This window comes from Amyelois transitella, chromosome 12 (genome assembly GCF_032362555.1).
Source record: "Amyelois transitella isolate CPQ chromosome 12, ilAmyTran1.1, whole genome shotgun sequence".
Classification (NCBI taxonomy): Eukaryota; Metazoa; Arthropoda; class Insecta; order Lepidoptera; family Pyralidae; genus Amyelois; species Amyelois transitella.
Genome location: NC_083515.1, coordinates 7,008,806 through 7,028,224, shown reverse-complemented (window position 1 = coordinate 7,028,224; position 19,419 = coordinate 7,008,806). Strand labels below are relative to the sequence as shown.

The 19,419-nt window shown below is 35.2% G+C and overlaps 1 protein-coding gene and 1 long non-coding RNA gene across 2 annotated transcripts; one reads left to right on the top strand and one right to left on the bottom strand.

Moving 5' to 3' along the window:
- Positions 1-706: 706 nt before the first annotated feature.
- On the bottom strand, positions 707-18,657 carry LOC132902294 (uncharacterized). Its single transcript, XR_009657078.1, has 3 exons — positions 18,518-18,657; positions 12,864-18,216; positions 707-1,079 (listed from the first exon to the last, which is right to left on the bottom strand). It is a non-coding gene; the product is annotated as an uncharacterized LOC132902294 (long non-coding RNA).
- On the top strand, positions 17,219-18,901 carry LOC106142081 (G protein-activated inward rectifier potassium channel 4). Its single transcript, XM_013343711.2, has 2 exons — positions 17,219-17,359; positions 17,444-18,901. Exons 1-2 carry the CDS (start codon positions 17,265-17,267, stop codon positions 18,480-18,482), a joined length of 1,134 nt encoding a protein of 377 aa, XP_013199165.1. The 5' UTR covers positions 17,219-17,264; the 3' UTR covers positions 18,483-18,901.
- The last annotated feature ends 518 nt before the right edge of the window (positions 18,902-19,419 follow it).

Genomic DNA, 19,419 nt, shown 5'->3' with positions numbered 1-19,419 from the left:
AAATAATACTTTGACTGATATAAACCGGATTGTTCATACTTATGTACATACATACGCGGGGTAGACAGAACCAACCTTCTCCGTCTTGAAAGTCTGATGCGACGTTCAGCTGTTTGGCTTAATGATAGAATTGAGATTCAAATAGTGACAGGTTGCTAGCCAATCGCCTACAAAAAGAATCCCAAATTTATAAGCCTTTCTCTTAGACGCCTTTTTAAGACATCCATGGGAAAGTTCATACTTATAAATAATAAAGTAAATCGGCAGTTGCTAGCATAAAGTCCTACGAGCAACAATACTGGTTCTTTGCTAACAGGAAATTATGCCAGCACAACCTGAAATTGGTCAGCGCACACGCAACATGTAAATGCAACCCTAATTGATATCAACTATCTGTAAAACCACCATAATGAGCCGTCAATGATTGTACTTGGCGAATTACAATAATTAAAATTATATTTTTGAATTATACTTAACTAGCCTTTGCCTGCGACTTCGTCCGTTTGGTCTTCTCGCCTATGATCTTTTTGAGGGTCAACTCTATCTCTGTACCAAATTTCATCAAAATCTGTTCAGTTGTTTAGGCGTGAAAGCGTAACAGACAGATAGACAGAGAGTACTTTTGCATTCATATTACGTGTATTAGTAGGGAGGTGGCAATAGTAGGCATTGAATAAAGATAAATTAATAATTACCTACAAGTATCCTGTCTATAAATCGTGCTCTGGCCAATGGAGCTGCTGTAAGTGGGTATCCTGTGAAGGCTACTTGAAGTCGGCATGGCAGCGGGCTTCAAAAAACTCCCATAGCCCAGCATAGGCGACTCCACAGCTGAACTATCAAAGGCGCTGGTTTCATCAGTTTCCTCCTCTATGACTCCAGGTTTGTAGAATATCTTCCCAGTCGAGGGAGACACCTTCGCCTTCTCTTTCTCCTCTCTCACCTTCATTTCGTATGCCGACTCCGTGGCCATTTTGTCGTCACAATATTGGATTGAGTTTTGTTTTCATATTAGATTTTATGATGGATGTTGGCTTGAGGTTTTTGCTTGTCGGTTCCATATTACTTTGTCAATTTTCCTGTGAAAAGAGAATAAAATAATCTATATTTTATAGAGTGCCAATTTATTTACTTACTAAGCCATAACTAAATTTTCTCTCTTTCTACTGAGTATCTTAGTTAGCAGAAGTAATCAATATAAGTGTATTCTTTTTTAATTTAACACTATTATTACCAATAGAAGCAATTTTTTTATCTGCTCGATGTAAAGTTAATTAGATATATATCATGTTTTTATCCCTTACGGAATATGCAAAGCCAACAGTCACGTAAGGTCTCGAAGGCCACATTCAGCTGACTGAATGGCTTAGTGATCGAATTGAGATTTAGACAGTGACAGACAAAGAAGAATCTCAAGTTTTGTTGTCTTTCCCATGATTGACTTTTACAGACATTTCTTTTATATGCCTTTTACTTCGGTACCTGCTCAGCAAGAAAGCTTGCACCAGTTAAATGATTTTGACTATTGAGCTCCAAAAATGTTTGTAAAGTATTGAAATATAAGAGTTTAGGTGACAATTTCATTCCAATTGAAAAGATGATGTCGTGTTAGATTCAATTACATCTTGAATAGGTAGGAACACACAATTTGCCATGCAATGACTCGCTCTATGAAATTAGCTAATGACACATGATAATGTGTGCTTGTAATGTGGATTCTCCTAATTAAATTATTCATATCTCGATATTTAGCATGAAAAAATATTTTTGACTTATTTAACAGGACAATCAAATCGATATTGATTTTAACGCGGTTGGTTAATACGAGTAGTGCCATCTGTTGTCGAATAGCTAAATCACTAATTTATGAAACAAATTTTAATTGGCTTTTAAGATATTACCTAGGAAATAATGGGATTACATCTAGCTTTTTAAGTTAAGATTAATATTGTTCCCTCATGAGGTTTACAACAGGTACCTTATTCTACATACATACATACATATAATCAAGTCTATATCCCTTGTGGGGTAGACCGAGCCAACAGTCTTAAAAAAACTGATAGGTCGCGTTCCACTGTATCGCTAGGTTGCTAGCCTGTCGCAAAAAGTCGCTGTCTCAAAGAAAAATCCCAAGTTTATAAGCCTATTCGTTAGTCGCCTTTTACGACATCCATGGGAAAGAGATGGAGTGGTCCTATTCTTTTCCTATTGGTGCCGAGAACCACACTGACCTTATTCTATGCAAAAATAACTATTTTTAAATTTATTTCTATATTTATTTTCATATAAAAAATAGTTTGATAAAATATCTGATTCTATTATAAACCCTCCTTATTTCCGGGGAGGGGCCTAGCCACCTCGTATTGCAGGTTCCGCCTGGAACATTTTCAGAAACTAGCCTTTTCACGAGACAATGAAGTAACAGCTATCAGTTTTTAATGTATAGATTACAAGCACCTTCACTTTTGTGAAGAGGAAATAAACGTTTTTATTAATATCTTTATAATTTTAGAATGTATAGATAAGAATCGATAATGGCTCGACTTTATAACCAATCCAAAAAGTATAGATTTCGTTCTAGCTTCATACGCCATCTATTGGAAAGAGATGTACATCCTATTATTCCAGCAGGCACAAGGTATACATTCAAATTTACACAGGAATCTTTATTAATCCATTTAAACAAAGCGTCCTTGTTTCTCATTAGGATGTCGTCGATCTCCATCACTACTTAACGCCTGCCGGACTCGACCCACGGGACCATATTGCGGAAAACTGGGATGTGGGACGATTCCACAATCCCGCTGTTTTATATGTGACACAATAATGATGGAACAGACAAGTGTGCAGGTATGATTTATTTGAAATAATCTATATTAATATTAAAAATCTGAAGAGTTTGTTTGTTTGTTTGTTTGAACGCGCTAATCTCGGGAACTAAAGGTTAAAATTATTTTTGCGTTGAATAGACCATTTATCGAGGAAGGTTTTAAGGCTATATATTATCACGATGGAGCAAGAGGAGCAAAGGAGCAAAAAAATAATGGAATATGTGAAAAAAAAACGGGGAAAATTATTCATCCTTGAGGGCTGCAATGATGCCCAAAATAACTATTCCACGCAGACGAAGTCGCGGGCACAGCTAGTAAGGTATAATTTCAAATGCAATAAATATATATATTCTCGCGTTATTGAAAAAAACTTGAGTTGTTGATGAAAACTGTATGAATACCAACAGGAAATTAACATCCCTAAATGGTATCAATAGAAGAACGTAGACTCCATAAAACTTTCCTTTATAGGTATTTAATCTAGTTGTGAACCAAGAACCACCCACGTTCAGCTGTTTGGCTTAATGATAGAATTGAGATTCAAATATTCTAATTGTTGCTAGTCCATGGCCTAAAAGAAGAATCCCAAATTAATATAAAAAATATAAAGTATAACCCTATCCCTTAGTCTTCTTCACCGGAATACCCTCGAAATCAAAAGCTTTGTTTTTTGTCACACGCAGGTCAAACCGCAGTGCAAAGTGCCGCTTCTGTGCCCATTTTACTTTACGTTCGTAGTAAAATTACAAGGATCTGTCGCGAAGTTGTCTCAACTCCTGGGAATGGTGGAAGACCTTGTTCTGACTCTTTTAAACTGGTGTTTCCTGAAGAATTGAAACTGATGTTTCGTTTAATTTAAGGCTACCGTTCCTGTTTTGTATAGTATGTAGTATGATGCATACATATATGAGTATGATCTTTATATTGGATTAGACAAAGGGAATCCATGAGCGCCACGTTTAGTTGAATGGCATGATGAAATAGAGATTTATATGTTATGATTTTAGAAACAGGTTGCTAACCCATCGCCTTAAAGAAGAATCCTAAGTTTATAACCTTTTCCCTCGATTGACTTTTAAGGCAAAAGCTGACTTAACAGGTACTGATGTGGTTTATTCTATTTCTCTTATATACTCCCTGTTCTTTTTCTAACTGACGGGTTTAATGAATTACGATATTATGAAAATAAACGAAAACAAAGCTTTGAAATAACTTTCTTCTCTATTATAGAAAATCATTAAAAAATAACACAGTGATTAATCATAACTCTAGTATAACTTAGTGAGTATTCATAACTCAGTAGTTACCACTATTGCAGTTCATATGCATGATACCTACGCATTCTGTCAAACGTATGACGAAGGCCGGCTTTTAATTACTGACCAGTAATTAATGACTTTACCGTAAAACTCAATGCAACTGTTGCATTGCAATCGTAATATTAGCTGCTAAGTATGGCTTTGCGTGACGATGTCCAAACATTATCTAATAGAAGAGTCCGCCATATTTTAAACTATCTGATGCCCACGTTAGTTCGCGTGGCTGAACGATTTTTGTTAGGCTGTCATTTCTAGATATATTTCCTATAGTATAGCTATACCATCATGTTGCTACATAAGGTGTTCCAGTTTTCGCAATCATTTATAGCCGATGCTGCCCAAGTAGACATGCCAGGTATAACAAAGTTTGTTTGTTTTTGTGGCTGTCGGGGACGAGGAGGTCAAGAGAGCCATAGCGCATGTTAAGTCTAATGCAGTAGGTAATGACTCAATATCCTCAAAAATGATTAATTTACTTCTTCCAATCATTCTTCCGGTTCTAACGCATATATTTAACTTCTCTCTCACCACTGGCATATTTCCACAATCTTGGAAATTTGCACACGTAATACCCTTACCTAAAACTAAAAATCCTTCTTCTCCTTCTGATCTCAGACCCATTTCGATCCTATCATATTTATCCAAAATCTTAGAAGTAATAGTACACAACCAATTTTCCTCTTTTCTGTATAGTAACAATATTTTGAATTTATTTCAATCTGGTTTTCGACCAGGGCACAGTACTGTTACTGCTTTGGTTAAGGTGACCGATGATATTCGATGGGCTATTGAAAACCAATCTTTGACTTTACTTGTCCTTCTTGATTTCAGCAGCGCATTTAACTCAGTCGATTTCGACTGTCTATTAGAAATCCTTCATTCTATAAATGTGTCTTCATCAGCCCTAGCTTGGTTTTCTTCCTATCTTCGCGGTCGCAAGCAGTGTGTTCGCCATGGTGAAACCCTCTCTGAGTGGTGTGATCTTAGGGCAGGTGTCCCACAGGGCGGCGTCCTCTCTCCTTTACTCTTCTCCGTTTTCATCAATTGTGTCACTCATATTCTTTCCTGTAACTTCCATTTATATGCTGATGATTTGCAGCTCTACCGACATTTCCCTTTATCGGACGTTAATGCTGCCATCGACGCCATGAACAATGACCTCTCTAGCGTTAGTAAGTGGGCGGAGTCTTTCGGTCTTAAAGTCAATCCTTTAAAGTCGCAAGCTTTAATCATTGGCAGTCACTATATGTGTAGAAACGTTGACTTATCCACACTTTCTCCTTTACACATTGACGGGACACCGATTGCATACACCAACAATGCAAAAAACCTGGGTGTTTTATTAGACTCCACCTTAACATGGAATTCACACATTGCTGAAACAAGTCGAAAAATGCATTACTCCCTTCACTCTCTAAAATGCCTTCAAAACTTTTTACCGATTCAGACCAAAATTTCGCTTTGCCTTTCCCTTATTTTGCCTCTTCTGGACTACGCTGACGTCTGTTTTCTGGATGTGACCGAGGATTTGTTGAACAAACTTGAACGTTTGCAAAATTTGTGCATCCGCTTCATATTTGGCCTGAAAAAGTTTGACCATGTGTCTGAATTCCGAAAACGACTTAAATGGCTTCCTATCCGCTACCGGCGTAACGCCAGAATTCTTAATCTCCTATATAACATTCTCCATAACCCTTCTTACCCGTCCTACCTGCGCGAAAGATTTTCTTACAAAAACCCACTTGACGCGCCTTGTAGATCGCACCGCAGACTCCTACTGGAATTGCCACAGCATAGTACTGCTTCATACAGCCACTCGTTTTCCGTCCAGGCTGTCAAATTGTGGAATTGTTTGCCGCCAGACGTACGTGATAGTAAATCCTTATCAGGTTTTAAGAGGGGAGTGAGAGAACACTACCTGTCGTTGTCGTCGTGATGCATCCACTATTCATTTATATTGTACTAGCTTTCCGCCCGCGGCTTCGCCCACGTGTAATTCGGTTATATATAGCGTTTTTTAATGATCTCGACAGGGCTTTTTCTTCCACAGGCTGAAATCTTGTTACAACTGGAATTAAATATAGCCTGTGTTACTCAGGGATGATGTAGCCTCGTGATAGTTAATAGAAAATAAAATTCGGGTGTTTTATTTATGCATACCGATTACGCCGAGATTTATGGACCGATTTACGTGATTCTTTTTTTGTTCGGTAGAGTATACTTTCAAGTTGGTCCCGTTGTTACCTAGTCAGGATCTGATGATGGTATTCCAGGGAAATCAAGGGCAAACCTCAAATTTACAGGCAATTACGTTTTTGACAATTTCATAGATCTGTTTAAGTATTTGCGTCTGATAGTCATCATCCCATGTGAATGAGCTGATGATGGAAGGTACAACTCCTCAACGGTTAGGAGTTGAAAGAAAATTCTTACGAAGTTATACATACATGTGAGGCTATTAGGTTGACCTGATAATAAAAAGTAAATCTCATTAACGTTAAGAATTTAGGTGAAAATGGATGCGGACAAATTTCGTCTCTTCACTTGTTTCCTTTTAGCTGTTTGTATGGGTAGTGTTAACACAAAATAGGGATTTAAAGGCGTGATGTTATTAATGTTATGCATGTATGTACATAATTATGTATGTTAAAGAGACGACTGAAAGTTGTCATACAAAGTCTTTTTTTTAAGGATGGGAAATCATCAAATGACCTCTCCCGCTCTGGGTGGAACGGAAGGGAGTGTCAGACTTTTAATGACTAAAACCCACCTCGTTCCTTCAGTTGCCCTTTGTGTTCCGGGGCCACGGTATCTCGTTAGAACTTTCCCGCAGCCCCGGCTCAGTTTATCCCGTTTCCCTCCCTTGGGGGTTGACATTTCAAAAATCCCTTCTTAGTGCTCACTTATGTTACTAAAGGAACCTCTGTTCAAAATCTCAGACTCCTATACCGAGCGGTTTCGGCTGTGCGTTAATAAATCAGTCACTCAATCGCACCCCCTAAATCACGATTGGAGGGTAGTTTGAAAAAACTTATAATGTCAAACATATTTACTTGCCTATGTACGTGTTCATGCCAAGTTTCAAGTTTATAAACCCAAGGAATAAGATTTTTCATAGAAACGTTTTTACCCCTTTTCCCCCCCTTGGGGGTTGAATTTCCAAAAATCCTTTCTTAGTGCTCCCCTACATATCCCAAGGAACCTACATTCCAAATTTCAGCTGTCTACGACCAGTAGTTTCGACTGTGCGTTGTCTGTCAGTCAGTCACTCAGTAACGGAAGTGTTTTATATATATAGATTTATATTATATTATATTGTATTCATGTATGTTTATTTATTTAATATATTTATTTAATATTTATAACTTTATGATAATATGTTTTAGGTCTATTAATATCAGTAAGTTTATGTAAGTTTATATATTAAATATTAGGTATGTACACAAGCCAATACCTTTCTTTACACTTTCCTGTCGTGGGCCTGCTGGAAGAAATTTCTCTAGAAATAAGTAGTGCCCTTGTACTGAATTTTTCTTTATTTTAAGTTTTTTTTTCTGCTAATTTTTCTTGTTGTACATAAATATATAAATAAAAAAATAAAATAACAAAAAAAAATTGAATCGTTCCAGTAACTCTGGAGATTTACGTGTACAAATAAACAAACATTACTCTTTCTATTACTACTCTTCTTTGTAGATATATATTTAAGACAAACATAAGAATAGAATACCTGTTATATTTTTAAACGAGCCACGCAATACTAAGCTGCTGCCATCTGAAGTGAGAATTCTTTGTGAGATCAGCGATTCTCACGATATCATCCGCACCTTAATTACTTACACTTGATACATATATGGAGCTTTACATGATTTATTAGGCTTTTTGTTTAACTGCAACCCGATCGCGTTAAACAGTAATTGTTAAACATTTTTTTAACCTTTATCAATGCTGAAACTATAACCGCTGTCATTACAAAAGTAATCGCATCGCATTGTTTTGGTTTTGGTGGAATTGCCACCAAAACCAAAACAATGCGATGGGCTAATTAATTGAATCTCAATACCACACAGCTAAACTTGGTTGCTTAGACCATTTTTTCCCAAAAATATAATATATGCTATACAGGTATTAGATATTTACAAATGTATTTAAAAATACTTTTTTCAAATTTGTCATATCTTAACATAGTGATAACAGATCAAAAATTTTATAAAAAGTAGTTTATTAACAGGCCAATTAGAGGTCATACTTCTTCTACACTCCCCACAAATACCAACATAAATACAAATATAAATTAAATCTTTCTGATATTATCTAAAATTTACGAGCGAGAATTAATACTGACATTCATCGTGCACCTGGTTCTACACCAGTGAATATGTTACTCGTACTTATGAAATAGGTGTCAATGCAAGCATAATAAGGTAAATTAGTTATAAATTTTTTAACGACTCTCAAATCCTGTTTCATTCGTTCTATGCCTCAGAGTAGGTTAAGGACTATAATGTCGAATTAAACGAAGTAAAGACGAAACTAAATTTTTTAAATAATTCAGGTGCAAGATCCAGGGCGATGATAAATAAAAAAAAACACTTTCCCAAAGAGTGTGGCTTCTTCTCCCGTACACATTGTAAAAGTCAACCAAGGAACAACTTATATACCTACTTCGCAACGTGTGAATCTCAATTTTATCATTTTGCCATCTAGCTAATCATAACCTTCCAGACATGACACGTGCGACAGAATCTGTTTCTATCGCGCTTTTCACGATAAAAAATAATACTTCCTATTATGACGTGACGTTTCACGATAGTTTTTCGCGCGATAAAAACGTAGCGTGTGCCATGCTACATGGCAGTCTTGTGAGTATTGGATCTGCCTTGTGTACCTCGTTAAGTTTTATAATTGCTACGTGTCTTCTCTAGGCTATGTGCGGGGATCTCGATTTCGTAAAGACGCATATAGTACATACATATGTACATAAGTATAATAACACCTTTATTCCTTATGGGGTATGCAGAACCACCAGTTTCAAGAAACTGAAATGAAAAGCCAATGGCTTAATGGTGGAATTGAAATTAAGAGAGTGACAGGTTGGTGCCCATCACCTCAAAGTTGTTAGTTCCTCAACTATTGTTATGTAAATAGACAATTAATTGCCCCTTATCAGCAGGAAATTATGACAGTTTTATAATTTAAACAAGTGAGACCGTCGCGCTTCATGATTTAATTGTTCCTGACATTACGAATTTGGAAATTATATCTGCTTTACATATTTCTTTCTATAGCTGATAGAGCCATAAGAGTAAATTTTTTAAAGATTATAACAAAAAAATTTACTTTAAAACCAAATATTTCGAAAACGGATCTCTAAATTGAGAAATGGTAAATGATACTTCACATGATGGGTTAGTGAAGAACAAAAAATATACCTACTCCCCGCTTTACATATATGGGAGCTACCCTAAAAATATTTTTTTATATACCACTTACAGTTTTTGAGAAAAACGGCGGACAGACGGAACCCTAAAAATCATTTAGTCGATTCCATACTAAATAATTTTTATAATTTTTTTAATGCCTGTTTCAAATCGGGGAACTTCTAATAAAAGGGTAGATCAAGAGTATCCTTGATCGAAAAGCTTGAATTAGAACATTAATAAATGTGAATAAACCATAAGGCGAATGCAGGTATCGTGGGAAGTGAAAGAGAAGTAGCCAATCATATTTATTTATGCAAACCAAAAAGATATTTGAATAAGTCGCGTAATTATACTGATTTGTTATAAACATAAGATCCAATATCCAACATGCTAAGTACCACCACGTGCTAACTGCAATTTTTCATTAATCGAGATACAAAGATGGCAAATCCTGTTGTTAAATTAAATCAAATCACTTGGATTGAAGACAGCTTTCACCTCTGCGTTACATCCTATGGCTTTAACCGCTGTATTTGACACAAGTTTGAGTAAACTTTATTATATAAATGTGGGATGTTCCATGCTATAGTGATAACTAAACCGTTTCAAATTATCAAATCTCCGATAAGTATAGCAACATTTTTGATTCATAACTGACATTTTTAATTTACACCTCGATTAACGCTAATGTCAAATTTAACGTAATTTCACACTTTACATTTTATCTTTGATAATTATATAAGCTTTATTCTCTTACTTTTTGTCCTAATGACCTATTTAAGTAGTAAGTACGTAGGTATTCAGACGGGAATCTTGTAGCTGACTTTCCCATCCCTCCGACGAATTTCCCGTTTTATTCAACTTTATTTACTTATTTATAATACATCAAAACAAGTTTCTTTTTATTATCATACCCACTACAAACAAGTTGGAAATAGCATATGCTAATAATATCTAAACCTGTTAAATTCATATAAGTGTTAACGACTATAGAATTAAATCATACATAGTTTGATACCTATCAAAGCAAGATTAGGTAGGACCTTTGTGTAAAGAATTCATTGAGCCCTATAAGCGATAGCCTATCACCACGATTCAGGAGTAGATAAAAGGTAGGAGTTAAACAGCACAACTCCTGTCAAGTCTTCGTGAGCCTGTTTATAAGGCCCAGCTTGGATAAAACTTGTTGCTCTAGGTAATGTGATTTTTCTTTTAGTCGCCTTTTACGACTTCTTAAGAAAGAGGTAATGTTTAATCCGGAAACCGCGCTCTAGGTTCTCTTTAATCAAAGCATGTTCGTAGACAGAATTTCTATCTGGTAAGGTTTCAACTTGTACTGCGCAGACCTTGTAAATGTAGCACAAACTTAGCACAAATAAAACAAGATAAATGTCCAAGAAAGAATGCATTTGTAACTGCCCACCCGAGGGTCAATAGGCGCATGACTCAGTTAAAATTAAACTTTGACTGAGTTCACACTCTGACACTTCACCTAGATGTGTTGCATTTTGTGACATTTACGATGTTAAAAACACAAAAAGGATTACAGAAAATAAAAGTGTTAAACCAACGATCATTATTAGTTAATTGTCATCGTCTTAACCCTAAAAACTGTATAGCGTTTAACCAGTAGCCTTTAAACATAACAGACAAATAGACTTTAGCTAACAATATGTAGAAGCTAGTAACCCGCCCCGGCTTAGTACAGGTAGCATTAATACATATAAAATTTCCTCTTGAATCACTCCACCTTTTAAAATTCCCCAAAAAATTAAAAGAAGAACATCAGCTATGAAATATATATCTAGCTCTTATATTATATATCCATCTTTATATACCCACAATATTAGAATCTGCATATAAAAAGTTGTAAGCAGTTATTTGTGCGTACGATCCTACAGTAGCTTTTATTATTTAAACGCGGTAAGTTAAACAAAAGTATACGACTATTATTTCGAGATTACAGTAAATAAACATAAAATATATAAAAGGTAATGCCGATTATATGCCAGTCATTTACGACTATTTACGATGTTATCAATGCATCAATCAGACATGATTTGATATGAAGGTCCTCGCCTCCTCGTTTACTTTATGGTGCTTACATTTCAATAAATTTAATGTCGAAGGCAAGTTAATTGAATAAGCCATCAGATTCTATGACGGGACAGTTTTTAAACGATCGCTGTCAGGCACGCAGCAGAGTATTAGAGTTATGGCAAATGTTTTCACATGCTCCCGGCGTTGTCCCGGTTTCGTCCTCAGCTCTGTGGAGAGGAGCCCGTGGAAGACAAGGTTTTACACGAAGTGACTCTCGTGTGCCTTCGTCATATGTTTTGTAATTCATTACAAAACATATGACGATTTACTTCAGTAAATAAATATATAAAAGGGGAGTTTAAATAAAACAGCTTTTTCCTTGAGGACGTAAGAAAGGGAAAAATAATTAAATTTAACAGTGTTGGTTTCAAACTTCTTGCTGGACTTGGTAATAATCAAGTTGGTGCTTAATTATGATGCTTATACTAAGCCAAAACAAACTTATTACGCTTAATTTAATAATTTTCGTATGAATATTGGACTTGTAGAAAATAAAATAACAAAGTTACTTAAGGAAACTTTTAATAAACAATAAAAACTAAAGTAAGAAACGTAAAAGACAGTTTTATTTGGTAACACATACTTGACATATTTTTCTTACATATGTTCTGTCTGTTTCGTCAACAACAGACTAGGTGTAACACTTGTACACTCATTATTTACTATGTAAATAGTCTAAATATTCATAAGTATTTTGAATCGAATTTTAAAATTTTGTAAGAATATCCGAATTATATGAATCTATTCTCTTCACATAATCTATAAATTAAGCATAGGGTGTACCTGGACTAAAATACATGTACTGAAGTAAGTAATGTCAACCAGTAAGAGTGACTTTTTGGCCTATCGCGCTTTTGTAACTAAATATAGGAGTTTGATAAAACGTGATTAGGTAACGCATAGAACGACAACATTTCCTACCCAATTAATTAATTAATGCGTACATTGTTAGAAAGATTTTAACCTATTACACTTACTCGTACTTTTACTTACAATACATTAGCAGTGTTATGTACTATATCTTCTTATTGTACTTACCTACATTTTCGGTAGAGTACATCTTTGATATGATCACAATTACATAGATGTTTACTGATGTTATTATGAAGTAAGTATGAGCTTTTAAAAATGTTAGGGCATTATGTTAGACCGAAAATAAGATCCTTAACAGCTAGACTGTGAACACTTACCACAAATTTCAACGGGGCGAATCATATCGAACACAACATCACTTCAACCACAATGTTGCCATATAAACTATGTGCGAAATTGTCAATATTTCGAGATTAGGGTCAGACCCAGCATGTGCGGCCGGGTCGCCAGGATAGCGAGGACTGAGCCACTCTTGCGCAGAGGTAGAACTACCTATACCAATTGTCTAACTGGCCACGCGCTCGAAACAATTGACTGGATGCTTTTAGCCGTTGCAGATTACATTTGAACATCCGTCGTGATATAACTGTGTAATTTTAATAATATTTGTTTTTAATTTTTTTACTCCAATTCAAACTTTTTGTTATGTAGGTACTGACAATTATGGTTGGGTTTGGATTTCAAGTATTGCAGTGCAGACTTGAGGTTAAACATAACCATTAACGTTTACGTAGTAAAATTAATCGTATCAATAAAATGGATCAGAGCATCTTTTATATCAGATAATTTTAATGTGTTTACCAAAACATTATACTTAGAAATCCTTATTTATTTAGCGATGATTTAGCAAAAGTATTAAAAAAATTACCTAAGCGTAAAATATGGTATAGGTACCTATTTTACCTACCTAGTGCTTACGAGTATGTAGGTATAATTCCTATTGTTTATTACAAAAAATACTAATAACAGTGATGTATAGAACATTATGTGTAGTAGGTACAGTTCAGTGATTGAATCAGTACTTTAATCTCGAACATACGATATCTTTATTTGAATACTTATTATTACAAATCACATAAGCGTAAAATATGCATGTCTGCCATTTCTCTCAGAATAACTAATAAGTTCATCACCCTTTCAACATGACGCCTCTGCACACTATTACGCCATGGCACCTTACATTGTTCAAAACCTGCCACCTGCCTGTCCCATTTGTCGTCTGTCTGTCTGCCAATCACTCATAAACCGACCGGTTAAGAAAGAACCGCATGTCTCCTTTTACCGCAAAGCAGAACAATTATTGAAGAGTCCAAACTGACTTGGTATGTTGAAAATTAAATATGATACCAATTATGTCTCAATCATTTTAATTATTGTGTCTGTTATTTGTTATGTTATAGTTATAAAGTAACTATAGTATGTCAAGTACGCGCCCGCCGCCGCATTTTAATCGAAAAATCCTGCATCCTTCTAATTTTTCATCGACGAAGCCTAAAATTGAATAGATACTCTTTACGAAGCCTAGACCATATTATGAAAAATGCATACCAAATTTAAAACTGGCAGTCCAAAGTCAGCCAGTGCCTTATTTAGTATTTAAATTGATTAGATGTCATTTGTTTTCTCAGACCACAACTTATCATTTCATGAATCGCAACATCTCTTCAGTTGCATTTATTAAGTAAGGTAAATCAATTAAGTTTAACATAATATCTAAACCAGTTAAACTGACCTAGTCCTACAACTCATGGTTGCAAAATTTAGTCGTATCATATTCTTACTCTTGTTTTCTTATTATTGTTTTTCGGTAGAATTCCATAGTACCTACCCTTTTTTAACTTTACATATGTAGGTGTCATATGAGATGAAAAAAGTAATAAGAAAGAGAAAGTTATAAAATTTTATTTTCGAGAAAAAGTTAAGAAGACATTTCATATTTTGTTATTTGCAACGCTTCATTTTGATTTGTCTCCATTTGTATGGACTAATTTAGGTATTTATCCGGAAGGACCGGCCCCTTGGGTCAGACCTGTGGTATGCCACGATGCAAGATAAAAAAGGCAGTAACGCGAATCAAATGCCGTCTGAACTCCATTCCTTCTTATTCTTAGATTTAAGAGCTAACTCTTGTCGGTTGAGTAAAGTGGAACGTCCTCCATTCATCTCTAATTAATTTTTTTGCTATAATTAATCAAAAAACAATTAGTAGTCTGTCTGTCTGACGATCGCTCATAAACCATTTCTTAGTCCTGGTAATACCATTAAATTTAAATCGTATCTAATCTTAACTACACCCACCAAGTACAACTCAGATAAGATATACTTATGTGCGTTAGCCCGCGAATTGGCGAACAAAGAAAACGGGATATTGACTCCAAGGCGAGATTTACATTGACCCTTTGTTTGGCTATCAACAGCAGAAACTCTTCAAGAATATTACAAATATTAGGCCTTACATTTATCTTTCGCCAAAAACGGGCCTAAGTTAAATATAGTAACTAAAAGTTTTTTTAAAAAATATGTTTTAATTTGAATTTTAAATAAAGTTCAGATAGCAATTAATATTAAAAGAATTCATCAGATGTACGTTTTCATGAGAGCTCCCGGTTAAGTACATACTCCAAAGGTAGGACTAAACCTGGCACATTTAATTTTAATGAAATAAATTTTCTGCTAAAGTCAGAACGCTTGACGACGTGGGGTGTAGACTGTAGCTCTCTACGCTTCATTATTACTCTGCTCTGAGTATCAACTCATATGACAGATGTTCTGTCATCGTGCACGTTCAAGAGCACGGCGATTATCGAATTAGCTTCCCTCGCATGTGCGGCTCTTACTGCCATGGCCGTTGCTCTTTCCTGTAGCAATTGCATCCTATGTCGGATATCCACGTTGAGGTATTGGATTTATCTGGATCGCCCAAGGAAAAATGGTGGAGGTTGTTATGTAAGGATTGCGGACCTTTTATTACGTAGCAGTAAACAAATTGTCGTTATAAAATAGTTGATAATCTATAAAGTAAAATCTGTTGAGTAAAATAACAACACTTTAAAAAAATGCCAAAGGAATTCTCTAACAGTCGAACTTTAGGATCAAACTGAGATTGAGTAGAAAACTAAGTACCTAAGTGTATTAACTATCTCATTTAGTAGAATGTATATTCATAATAACCATTTCAATAACGCTAAACTTACGCTAGTTATTTATTAATTATGATCTTATTTAACATCATTTAAATTATGTTTATATCATGTAAGTAAACGTTATAAGCTTTGTTACAGCTACCGCCATCTTGTGGTGAGTAGTTAGCGACGCCTAAAATACAAGACGTTTTGTTGGCCGCTTTCCATCGACCGCATTTCGTAAACTTAAGCATAGCACATAGTCTGTAGCAATTTCCTTGTAAATCTTTTAGACAAACCAAAAATATACAGTTTGTCTGTCATGAAAAATACCTCTCATATTAATTACCAGCAAATCTTATAAAATCGTTATTTAAATACTTATTGTACTCGTATTTCAAAGTTATAGTGCATTTTTAATCATACAGCTGAACATGGCCTCTCGGTCTTTTGGGGATTGTTGGCTTCGCCTACGGCTCCCATAAGGGATGAAGACATGATTTTTAATTATGTATGTATCTTTAATGCGCTCGTTTATAATATAAACAATACTACAGTATCTGCTTACACACTTATTCTATTTGTTAGCTATTATAATGTTTTTTTCAGAAGTTTCAATAAAACATATCGCCTGAGAACATCGTTCCTAAATGACCCAAAGGAAAAATGGCCAACAATACCTACATAATTGGTTATTTAAATTCAACAATTAAAATTCAAAATTCAATGGGATACTTCATATCACTTAATAATTGTCATATCTTTTGGATTCACAACATTGGTTGACGTCAAATAAATTACTTAAAACTAAGTTTACTGCCAAATCGTCAGTGTAGAAGAAGCGGTAACAAATTGTACTGCAGCATTTTCTTCAACAACGTCAACTTCACAACTATTCAAACTTAGAATAGAAATGTGGACGAGAGATTTGTATGTGTGCATGAACAAAAAACATTAACAAGAGGTAGGTAAGTCGAGTACCAATCTAAGAATATCATGTATATAGTCTTCTACTACATGTGATTTTTTTCTAAATTATTAAGTAAATATATATTTTTACAACTGCAAGCCAACTGTGATTCGAGTTAGTAAATTTTTATCGTAATTGAACAAATAGGTATACAATTTGGTACACTAGGTTATGCATACTTGCGAAATTGTTAGAATTTACTAGAAATGAGCAAAACCTTTTGAAATACATGTTGTCCGACGTTTATGTGTGATCACCAGTGGTATGATCCTATGCTACCGTGCCACCTACTGTAAAAGGACCGTAGACAGTATAAAAAGCTACTTAACAAAAATTTTCTCACTAAACTGTTACTTGGTATACCTACTTGACATTTTGAACTACATTTGTTTTCTTTTATCAGCGACGAATCACGGAGGCTAAGTCTTATCAAATTCTTACACAAATATGAATTACTCGTATCAGTAAGTTAAATCTAGTGATGCCGTTCCATGCCGATTACTATTGAAGCGTAAGAAATAAAGTACACAGGTAATAAGTCAGTTCTATCCTCTTTCTATTCAGTGCTATGTAAAAACTAGTAAGATACTTACTTATAAATATTTTATTCTAAGTGTAATATTGCTATGGAAGTTACAAACGGAACACAAAATCTTATGAATAGTGCAGTGACAATTCATGATGCGCGAAAAACCATCATCAACCTACGCTCGAAGCGTTTGTAAGATTTGTTTTGTTCTGTTAACCTAGCGCCCTTCTAGTTCACGGCACTGGTTTTAAAATTATGTTTAAATATTTATTTCAGATGTCATCGATACGGAAATCCATGCAAAACAAAACAAAGAGTGGTCACAAAATCAGGCCAGTTCAATTTGGAGAAAAGGAAGACATCGACACTTCATGTGTTTCCTGACATCGTCACTACTTTTGTTGAAGCCAGGTGGCGATGGACCCTGCTCTACTGCCTCATCACCTACATAACAGTATGGCTTTTCTTCTCCGGAATATATTGGTCCATATTGTATCTCCACGGCGACTTGGATCAAGAAAATTTCACAAATGGAACGAAATGGGAACCCTGTATTCGACAAATTTATGGCTTTACGTCTGTTTTCCTGTTCAGCATCGAAGTCCACACGACGGTCGGTTATGGAAACCGTGCGCTCACCATGGAGTGCCCAGAAGCTATGTTCACTATGTGTATCGAGAGCATTCTCGGAACTATCGTCCAGTCTTTCATCGTTGGTATTCTATTCGCCAAATTGACGAGACCCAAGAATCGTGCGCAGACCATTCTATTTTCGAAAACAGCAATCATTAACCAAAGAGATCGAAGTTTGTGTTTGTTATTTCGCGTGGGAAACATTAGGAAATCCAGGATCATAGCATGCAATGTCCACGCCTTTTTAATTAGATGTGTCACTACAGCAGGTGACGCTTCTGTTAGCGAGCAAGTGGAGCTGAAGTTGAATGTTGACGCAACTGAAGATTTCTCCTTTATGTTCCCAATTACTGCTTCTCATAAAATAGACGAATCCAGTCCGTTTTATAAATTCTCTGCTCGTGACATTCTAAAATCTGAAATAGAAATCCTTGTAGTTTTCGAAGGGGTCATAGAGTCAACTGGTCAACCGGTGCAAGCCAAATCCAGCTACGTCACCAATGAGGTGCTCTGGGGACACCGATTCCTTCCAGTGGTTACTTATCGGAATAATAAGGGATATGTCATAGATTACTCAAACTTTGATGAAACTGTGCGTGTGAACACACCACTGTGTGGCGCAAACAAAATTAATACCTTTTATACTAGGTTTCGAAAGATAAAACCTCAGCCTCATAATTAAACAATAAGATTTTAAAAACTTGCATTAATTTTTACCTTGATGTCCTTGTTTGCGGATGTAACATTTTTGCAATTTTTCTCAATTCCATAAGGTCGAGGTACATTGACTTCATTATAGAAAGTTGCAATTGAAGGTTTGATATTATTATCTTTACTGTTGTTAACTGTTTTTCACAATTTCTAAGTTCAAGAGTTAATTGTAACAACATTATTTTGTTATGTTTAATTTCGTCTCTAAAATACTGTAAATTCATTCTTATCTTTATCTCACAGTTGGATTATAATGAGTCTTTATTCAAGTAAGTTTATAAATACTTATTTTTCTTACTTATTAATAATATGTGGTTTCGACTTATTTAACTTCTTTGTATTTGTTAGGAAAAATAAATGTGTCACGATGGCACACCTTTCGCTTGGTTTTATATCTCTTAATGATTATGATAAGAAATCAAGCCTTAGATAAAAAGTATAGGTGTACCTAGGAAATATTTACCTAAAATTTAAACGTACCTACGTTTTAACACAGATTTTACTTCAATAAATGTTATGTATTCATCCAGTAGAAATAAAATACCTATTATATTTCTTAAATGGAAAGCTAGCTAAACAACTACATTTATCAAATAACAAAAAAGAAAGGCTATTTCATTGGACGATTAATAAATATATTAATTATAAGCCATCTATACAGTTCTAGGGCTTACGGAAGTGCGTGCGAACATAAATTGACCCGATGTGTATCTACTGTATACTGCCTACTGAACGCTCCTGAAGGCAGTTTGGGTGACGAGCGTTCTCCAAACCGTGGAATAATGAAAGTACGGATATTGAGTCATATTTATAGCTGTCGCCATTCCTTGAGCCGGTGGGATCGCAGCTTAAAGCAGCGTCCAGTGTTGCCTCTCAACTAAAAATCGAAATCTTGAATGTGAATGAAT

Coding starts and splice junctions, on each gene's coding strand:
- LOC106142081 (XM_013343711.2), top strand. CDS start 17,265: ATGGAAGTTACAAACGGAACACAAAATCTTATGAATAGTGCAGTGACA. Junction 17,360..17,443: donor AACCTACGCTCGAAGCGTTT/GTAAGATTTGTT, acceptor TATTTATTTCAG/ATGTCATCGATACGGAAATC.